Source organism: Poromitra crassiceps, assembly GCF_964638095.1.
Source record: "Poromitra crassiceps genome assembly, chromosome: 20".
Taxonomy (NCBI): Eukaryota; Metazoa; Chordata; class Actinopteri; order Beryciformes; family Melamphaidae; genus Poromitra; species Poromitra crassiceps.
In genome coordinates this window covers 22,150,354-22,160,353 of record NC_139637.1, presented here as the reverse complement: position 1 = coordinate 22,160,353, position 10,000 = coordinate 22,150,354, and the positions used below count along the sequence as shown (strand labels likewise).

Here is a 10,000-nt window from a genome sequence, read left to right as displayed (position 1 = left end):
TAATTGTTCGGCACTGGGGATAAAAATGTCTCAACATGGTCTCATCAAGCTTTGAATCATTGAGGGATTTGACAGCATGATCAGCAAAATGGTCAAGCTATATGATAATAAAAAATATATAAATATGGTAAAGGCATTCAATATTAAAATTGTTATCTTCAATTTTCCTGGTTTCAAATTTGCAAATGATAACTGCAGAGTGCAATGTTGGGTGTGCTGTACAAATGGGACATTTTACAACTTTTTCACTTTTGGTAACTCTGAGTGAGGCCCATGATAGGCTACTGTCAATTTGTGGTGCCTCAAATTTGCTGGAACAGCAAGTCTACTGCAGACATTTCTATAGCTACAGACCAAGCCTGGAGGCTATACAGCCTGATCACTGTGAATGAAACAGACAACAGCCAGGCTTAGCATCCTGGAAACTCACATTCAGCAAAAATGAACAAATGTCCAGAAAAATCTGTTCGTTGGACTCAGGTTAGCTATAGATTCTCGCTATAGGTGGCATTTTCTGAGTATCTTCAAGCTTCTATGTAATGTGGCTTGGAGCCTCAGTGCTGATGAAGCTAGGCTACATCGAATGAACTGTGTTAGATTATTATATTCTACTGTATCGCATTCCATTGTATTGCATTAAACTACTGTATGTATGTATATGTATGTAGCCTATGTATGTAGCCTATGTAGGCTATGTAGCCTATGTAGGCTATGTATAGCCTACTGTATGTAGGCTACTATAATTTTGCTAGGCTGTTACTTGATTCACCAGCAATGAGGAGAGAATGTTTAAGAATGACTATAGCTTTATTTTCCTCAGTGGTACCTCACCAGTGCAGACAAATTACAAATGATGTGCTAATAATAAAGTCAGGGAGTCCTTGGTCAGTCGGGTCCCTTGACAGGAAAATGTTTGGGGTGACCAGACCAGGTAGGAAATATTGTTCCTTTTTCATGCTTATTCCCGATCCAGAAACACACCTCCACCTCTCCGGGTTTTGTCTCAGTCTTTCTTTCCCCTCAGCCCTCTCAACCTGTACTCTGTTCCCAGGCCACTGAGCCAAGCTGCGTCAATATCAATAGAAAAAGGCAGAATGAGCCAGGAAGTGGAGCGATCTTCAAAATAAAATGATGTGCTCGCCATACATCAATTGCCCTTTTGGAACAGTCTTGCCACTCTTTTTTTCAAATGTTTGTTTTGTTTTTGTTTGATTCTTTCCTTTCTCCCCAATATACTGTAGGTTGTCTGGTAGCCTACTATGCTAGGCTATACGATATATTATGATGGGCTCTCTCATAGCTATTCTCTGCGTAGTTTTCTATTTATGTATGTAGCCTATGTATGTACAGTAGCCTATATATGTATGTATGTATGTATGTATGTAGCCTATGTATGTATGTATGTATGTATGTGTGTATGTATGTATGTAGCCTATGTATGTATTGTAACGGCACAGGCGAGGCCTGTGCGCGAACCCGGGTCTCCAGCTTACAAGCCCAACACGTTAACCATCAAGCTAAAGGGACAATCCCTTTAGCTTAGGCTCACGTGCTTGCTCTTATCCTTAGCGACCCAGGATCGCTACACTACCTCCTCCTGTGGGAAGCGCAGCCCCTGCGCTTCAGCTTACTCCCTGCCTTACCAGCTTGGTGCAGCAACTGGCGGACGCTTTCAGCTCCCTCACGCATCCCATCCGGGCTGCCTTCCGATGACCGCGCGGCCATCCCATCCCACTTCTGACACCAATGTAACGGCACAGGCGAGGCCTGTGCGCAAACCCGGGTCTCCAGCTTACAAGCCCAACACGTTAACCATCAAGCCAAAGGGACAATCCCTTTAGCTTAGGCTCACGTGCTTGCTCTTATCCTTAGCGACCCAGGATCGCTACAGTATGTATGTATATATTTATTTATTTATTTATTTATTTATTTATTTGTGTTTTATTGTTGTTGTTGTTGTTGTTGTTGCTATTATTATTGTTGTTGCTGTTATTGTTATTATTATTATTATTATTATTATTATTATTATTATTATTATTATTATTATTATTATTATTATTATGTCCAGATATGGGTTCTTTATTTTTGAAAGATTTTAAGCCACCGGATGTTCTTTTTTCATTCTGGCTGGCCGCTCGCTTGACACTGGGACGGAGGCAACCCATGATCCCAGACTCAACACGCATCCTCCCACCACTGACCTGGGCTTTGCTGTCTCCTGCATGTACGCGTGTGTGTGCCTGTGTGTGTGACTGTGTGTGTGTGTGTGTGTGAGAGAGAGAGAGAGAGAGAGAGGAAACGTGAGTGATCACAGAAACCAGCAGCAGGATGAAGGGTCTCAAGGAGAACCTGGGAACTTTGGATTGACGCCCGGGGATAACGCGCGCTCGGCCTGAACCATCGCTTCTCCTCCTGGATATATATTTGGATGCTGTCCTTTCTCCCCCCTTTCCTTTTTCTAGGGAGTGGGAATTTACACTTGGCTTGTTCTTGTTATTTCTGGCGTGCAAAATGCCATTCGCCAAAAGGATTGTGGAGCCGCAGCTTCTGTGCAGGCACCAGATCCCCAGTGATGAAGGTGTGCTTTTCGAGGACCTGTGTGCCATCAGTAACGTGGTTCTGTCCCGGACCTTGCGACAGCTGTCCGACCTGGCCCGGCACGCCTGCTCCTTATTTCAGGAGCTGGAAAACGACATTATTAGCACCAACCAGCGGGTCTGGGTCCTCCAGAACAAGATAGGCCAGATACAGCAGACCGCCGGTGCCCTAGACCCTAAAAAGGAGGCAGTGCGTAAGTATCCCATCATACGAGTGTTGGGAAAAAAAATCCTGCATGGTGATTTACAACTAAGCAATGTGTGATTTGTATTCGTTCAATATGGGCGTTCAAGTTTAGAAGGGCGCCCACCTCACTATGTATTTTTACCCTGCACGCACGTCGCACGCCCGCCGTGGACGCGGACGCGCTCTCATCTCCAATTGAAATGTGTCACACGAATGCATTTTGCACATTTGACCATGAAGTAGACGCGCATGGTGATTTATTTCCATAGCGCAGGAGGATCGGGATGTGGTCACCGCTCATTCATTTGGTCCCAGTGGTTCCAGGTGGCTTTTGAGACTTGGATGTGTCCGTCGACGTGCTACAGCACGGAGGGGCGTGTGTTGCCGCTGCATTGGCTCAGCATCGCAGTCTCGTTTACTGCGGGTAGCGCACACCTGAAGCATCGGCGCTGTTTTGGGCTACCAAGCCGCCTTCATCAGTGGTTGGTGGTCATTGAGGATTTGAATGTGAATTGTGCGGTGTGTCGAGTCGAGTGTCTGTGCGCTATGATGTGTTGAGGCTTGCACACACAGGCGACTCGCCGTGCGCCAAACCCACCCTTCCACAGCGGCACCAACAGCATCAATAATGAATCCAGATGTCCATTTTGCAGGGTAAATATGAAATGGATCATCAGGATATTGTAATATCGCTGAAATTAGTGTGCAGCCTATTCATTTAACAGTTAGATGATAGTGAGACTCTATCGTCGACAGTTATGAAGTCTGTGCATGGATCACAGGAAGAATAGACTGACTGGCATCAATAAAAGAACATGCAATACAGTGTAACACTGCAGCTACATGTTATGTATGTGCTACATTCATTTCAGTCCCTTCAGGAAGGGTTCTCCTGATGTCAGACATCTATTTAGTGATTTTAGTCCAATTCTGTCTAGTGGGAATCAAGCTGGCTGATTATATTCCTGTAGATTAGGCTACTCATAATCTGGGACAATCATATGTGTTGTGCCTTAAACTGCTATAGTCTAACTGTGAAGTGAACTCAGAACTGCCTCTTTAGGACTGATACACAGTCATGAACACATCACAGTATTACACACAAACAAAATAGCCCCTCCCCCTCCCCCCAGCGCATGTGTCATGTGATGCAGGCTATATGTCTGCATTCAAACACTCAGATTGCCTTATATTGCTCTGTTGACTCTTTTGGCTGTAAATCATGAATGAGTCTGTGATGAGGGCCTTGGAGAAATAAATTGTGTGAAGCATTTCTTTCCCTCTGCTGCTTGCTGCTGCTGCTGCTGTTGCTGCACATCTATAAATACCAGACAGGGAAAGTCATTTGAATCTTTTCTACACTGAAGTCCTCACTCCACTCCCACAACTGCCTGTTACAAACAAACATGCCAACACTCTCCCAACACAACCTGGGTGTCTGTCTGTCTCTCTCTCTCTCTCTCTCTCTCTCTCTCTCTCTCTCTCTCTCTCTCTCTCTCTCTCTCTCTCTCTCTCTCTCACACACACACTGAACATTACCTGAGCCCCTTACCCTGCCAACACCCCTAAACCCATGAACCTGTCTCTGTCATATAGGCATACTGATGAACCTGTCTGTCATATAGGCCTACTGATTAACCTGTCTGTCATATAGGCCTACTGATGAACCTGTCTGTCATATAGGCCTACTGTGCATTGTGGTGGAATTTTGCTAGACGCACAGGCATGGAACAGTGCTAAAAAAAAGCTGTAATATCGGTTTGTTGTGTGGCTACTGGCTTCTGCCATATTCATTATGCTCTGAGGCTGAGCTGAAGCCAATCAAATATCAGAGAATGATGCTAAGCACAAGCTAGGATCTTCTCAGAAAGTGTTGGAGAGAAGGATCTTCTCAGAAAGTGTGTGAGAGAAGGATCTTCTCAGAAAGTGTGGGAGAGAAGGATCTTCTCAGAAAGTGTGAGAGAGAAGGATCTTCTCAGAAAGTGTGAGAGAGAAGGATCTTCTCAGAAAGTGTTGGAGAGAAGGATCTTCTCAGAAAGTGTTGGAGAGAAGGATCTTCTTAAAAAGTGTGTGCGAGAAGGATCTTCTCAGAACGTGTGGGAGAGAAGGATCTTCTTAAAAAGTGTGTGAGAGAAGGATCTTCTCAGAACGTGTGGGAGAGAGAAGGATCTTCTCAGAAAGTGTTAGAGAGAGAAGGATCTTCTCAGAACGTGTGGGAGAGAAGGATCTTCTCAGAAAGTGTGTGAGAGAAGGATCTTCTCAGAAAGTGTGGGAGAGAAGGATCTTCTGACAAATCTGAGCACAAAGAAGCACGAGTTGTGAGATGGGCTGTGTGCTTGACGTTGTGTCTGTGCACGATGATCAATTAACTCATTGAGTGCCAATGACGTCGATCGGCGTCAAATCAAATAGTAACGTAGAGTGCCAATGACGTCGATCGGCGTCAAATGCGTTTTTTGACGGTGGGACGTGGATCATAGCCTCATGCATCTCCTGTAAAAAATATTGTAGCTATTGAAGGTGTATAACCTATTTTACGGACCCATTAGGTGGCGACAGTGCTCTCCAGATTAGAGAAAGTTGAGGAAAAACAGCAGAAAAAGCCATGATGAAAGAGAAACCGATGCATGAGCCAGAGCAGCAAAGATTGCTCTGGCTGGAGCTAACGTTAGCTGCAAACAGCAGCCAATCCGCTCCCACAACTGAGCCCCTCTGTCTCTGCTGCATAGTTTCTCCACACGATTAGCCGCCAGAAAAGAAAACCAAAGCCAAACCATTCTCATGAGAATGGTTTGGCTTTTCGGTGTCGCGCTGGGAGCCGGCGCACAAGGCGGAGCGCTCCAAAAATAGACTCTGGGTGCAGGCACTTTGAAACGCGCAGCAGAAAGCCTAGAATCGGACGCAGCTTCATCCCAGCTCACAACCGAAACCCCAGAAACGCAGACGAACTCAGCAAGCCCGATCCAGACTCCCCCGACGAGCGGCCGCCATCCGAATGTGGATCCGCAGGCAGCAGAGCCTGCCATAGCAGGCAGCAGAGACTCGCCTGACACATGCAGCAGAGGGAGCAGAGCCACCAGAGACACTCCCACGGAGGAGGAGTTTGGAGTTGAGGGGGGTGGGGGTGCTGTTTATTGAAGGAAATTACTGTTCAGATGTTTCAGGTCAGAAAATATTAGCTTCAGAGTCAGTGATTTGCTTGAAATGCTTCATTTCACAAAAGGCTCATTATCTCAGCTTCTAGATGGAAACGTCTGTTTTTGGTGAAATCAACCTATCTTCTCCGGCTGATAACTAAAGAACGGAAAATTATATCAATAAACTTTTTTTTGCTGATGATAGAAGAGAGTCTCATCGTTCTTTGGGCGTGTTCGGTGTTTACATAGTAATATCACACAATATTCTGTGGGCCTCGAGAAATCACTGAAAACGCTCTGAAACTCTGGCACTGGGAGCGTCCGTTCTCCAAAATTGGCTGGCACTCAATGAGTTAAGACACAGCTGTTCATTTTCCCCTGCTGGTTCAACCGGTTTTGCTTGGATGTGATGCATCTTCATAATGAATGTATGGTTGCATATGTTCTCGTCGGTCAAGTAGCCATCTTCCGTGGGCCTTTTTCACAGCAGCCGTTTTGTGTCTAAAAAGCAGGGAAAACACAGGTGCAACCAAAACATTTATGAGGGCCCCAGCACTGGAACACCTATTTGGATTGGAAGTTGGAAACCCTCATTAATGTTTTGGTTGCACTTGTGTTTACACTAGCTTTTAGACACAAAAAAATGGCTGCTGTGAATAAACTTCAATCGGAAAGTTAACTTCTGGGATCTTTATCCATCCTAGCTTTGCCTTCTTTTATTTTGGAATAGTTTAGTATCAGCCTACATCAGACACATTATGGAGGACACAAGAACGCATGTTGACAAAGACAACGATTGTGCTTTTAGGACGACGATGTTGAACGCACCATTATCATTACTCTTGCTCTTAAAAATGCCAATAATAACCACAAGGAACTAAATATTTGCTTGCAATCTCTCTGACACACACACACACACACACACACAGACACACAGAGAGAGAGAGAGAGAGAGAGAGAGAGATATTGTCAATCACAACGCAGGTGTAGAGTGTATTAAGATTTGATCAAGTAAGTCAGTATGGTGCTAAATTAGGTTGATCTTGAACTACATGCATTCAGTCTCTACAGCGTTAAATGCAGTGAAGTTAATGGCAGACATTAGAGCATTTGACTATCCACCTTATTTCTAGCTGCCATGATGCCTTATGGGTGCTTCTTCCTGTGTAATCCTCCCAGCCTTGTTGCTGACAGCTTGACACCCGTCTGTAAAGTTTCAAAGCTGCAGGCGAATGGAGCAAATCACTAATCAGGTCCAGCTTGGCAAAAATCTCGTCGATAAATATCCAGAGTTGCTCAAAGAGCAACAGAAACAGCGGATGTGATAGTTAACACGTTAAGTGCCATAGCCGAGATATCTCGTCTTACATAATCCAACGCTTGAGTGCCAGAGCCGAGATATCTCGTCTTACATAAACTTTTTTTTTTTTTGACGGTGGGACATCAATCAACAACTTTTACATCTTCGAGATCACTATTGGAGCAAGAGAATGTGTATAATCTATTTTACCGACCACTAAGTGGCGACAGTGCTCTCCTGACTAGAGGAAGGCAAGCATTTTTTTAACTTGTCACGCCATTCTCACCCCAGCCATTCTCATGAAAATGGATGGGGGGAAAACGCTTTCGTTTTCGCGCCTGATTGCTGGCGATGCGGGATTGCAAATTTACATAATAGATTACAGGTGGAACACACTTTGAAACACGCAGCATAAATATGACCAGAATCGCAAAAGCTTCTCTCAACCAAAACTCCAAGAAGCGAGCGAGTCCATCCCGACTTCCTCAAACAGCGGGCCGCGCAGCCACAGGCACAGGACAGCAGCAAAGCACTGAGACTGGTGACAAGCTTGTGACGGCCGCTGCAGCCAAGAAGAACGCCCACGGAGGGAGGAGTTGAAGCAACTCTCCCTCCCCTCTCGCTCTCTCCCTCTCTCTCTCTCCTCTCTCTCTCTCTCTCTCTCTCTCTCTCTTCTCTCTCTCTCTCTCTCTCTCATCTCTCTCTCTCTCTCTCTCTTCTCTCTCTCTCGAGAGAGAGAGAGAGAGAGAGAGAGAGAGAGAGAGAGAGAGAGAGAGAGAGAGAGAGAGAGAGAGAGAGAGAGAGAGAGGAGAGAGAGAGAGAGAGAGAGAGAGAGAGAGAGAGAGAGAGAGAGCGCACAGAGTGGGAGACAAGGGCACCCATAATCACAGGCACGTGAGGTGGTTCTAAAATCCATTTATCTCCAAACTCTCTGAAAATCTCTGAAACCATGCTGTACTCAACGGCTAATATCTACATAACTACTAACTCTGCAAACTAACTCTTTTAGACAGAGAAAGCACACAATTCTATTAGTTATTTTTAGATGATTGGTGTTCACGAATTCTTAACAGAAAATAATCCTCGCTCTTGTAAAATGAGCCAGATCCTCAAAAAAAAACCTGGCACAACTTACATACAGGATTGAAAAAATGGCTGGCACTCAATGTGTTAAAATTATTACGTTCCCTCAAATAAATCGTCAAACCAGTCTTATTTATTGTGACAAGCAACTACCACTCCCCCTCCCCCAGCATCGGAGTTTTAATGACTCGTTAAAACTCCACGCTGGGAGGGGGGGGGGGGGGGGTTAACATGACTTGATTGTTGCAGCTTGCACATTTCCTCAAAATGCGCAAGCTGCAATGAGTGCAGAACCTCCCAGCGTGGAGTTTTAATGAGTCGTTAATAACGAGGAAATGGCAAGCTGCAACAACCCATAATTATTTTACAGCGGGGCATTCAAAAATAAAGTGGATAGAGAGGCAAAGTGAACGTCACTTCCTGCTTCAGCACTGTATCAGATATTTTCTTCTGCAATTTATTTTCCCATAGACATTTCGTAAAATGCTTATAAAAAGAGTTGTACTTGGTCAAACCAAACGGTTCAGATATATTTAGAATCAGGAGAGACCATAGAACATTTCACTCAGTCCAAAACTTAAAAAAAAACATTGAAAAAATATTCTCTTTAAACCCGCATTGTTTTACATTTTGGTCCGAGTGAAATGTTATGTGATCTCTCATGTTTCTAAATATATCTGAACCGTTTGATTTGAACAAGTAAAACTATTTTTATACGCATTTTACAAAATGTCTATGGGAAAATAAATGGCGGATGAAAATCTCTGGTACAGTGCTGAAGCAGGAAGTGACGTTCACTTTGGCTCTCTATAGCCAGTGACAGAAGGCAATGTCTGCACTCAAAGTAAAGACGATTCTCTCACAGAAAAGAAAGAAATATTCTCGGGGGCATCTTGAACAGCCTGCTAAGGGGCTGACCAGGGCATTGGCCTTCCTCACCACATGCCACATGATTTCACTAAGTTGATTTCAGCAGTAAGTGGGCTCATGCCGGTAATCTTCCTGCGTATTTGATCTATCTGGCTACTCATGTTCTCATGCACGAGAGCGCATTGCAATTATGCCAAACCAGGTATAACATGTGAGAACAGATTCAACAGAGCTGTAATAAACAAGTTAACAGACATGATCAATGGTAGCTTATAAAACGGCTCTCTCAAATCAAACAATCTGATTGGCTCATAGCTGTGGTATATTTAGCGTATACCCCACTAATACCCCACTAATGTTATGAGAAAACAGAGAAAACAAATGGTAGCTAGCTAGCTCCTAGCCTCGCAAACGGTAGCTCCGCACCACAATACCCAGAGTGCCTTGCGGTAGTGTTTACTGTCATCTCCTGCTAGTGACGTAATCAGTATATGACAGCTAGTTAGCCATTTGCTAGCTAACAACCGAAATGGAAACATTAGCGTTAACTAACGTTACGACAAGCATTAGCCAAAGTTAGCTAGCTAACGTGAGACAAACTGTGAACTATGATCAAATGTGCTGTTTTAAAGCTAGAGCAAAGTTTCTGGTGTCATCTCGAATGGAATAATTACTAAATTTGAATATGAAAAATAGAAATGTTGGTATAATAAACTTTGATTACCAGTCCCTTTTCATCAAATTAGTAGCTATAATTGTGGGTGATGGTGTTACAGTAGGCTACTGGTGGAAGTGCACGGTCACAATCTGGCCATCTGGTAGCGAG

General features: G+C 44.3%; 1 protein-coding gene across 1 annotated transcript in view; it reads left to right on the top strand.

Annotated features, from left to right (window-relative positions):
- Positions 1 to 2,511: 2,511 nt before the first annotated feature.
- The window catches only part of LOC310794553 (actin remodeling regulator NHS-like), a gene marked incomplete at both ends in the record, with an annotated part of 56,498 nt that continues 49,009 nt past the window's right edge, over positions 2,512 to 10,000 (top strand). The window contains one exon of the mRNA XM_083656523.1: positions 2,512 to 2,791. Within this exon, the coding sequence (XP_083512649.1) occupies positions 2,512 to 2,791 (280 nt within the window). The remainder of the gene's footprint in view (positions 2,792 to 10,000) is intronic.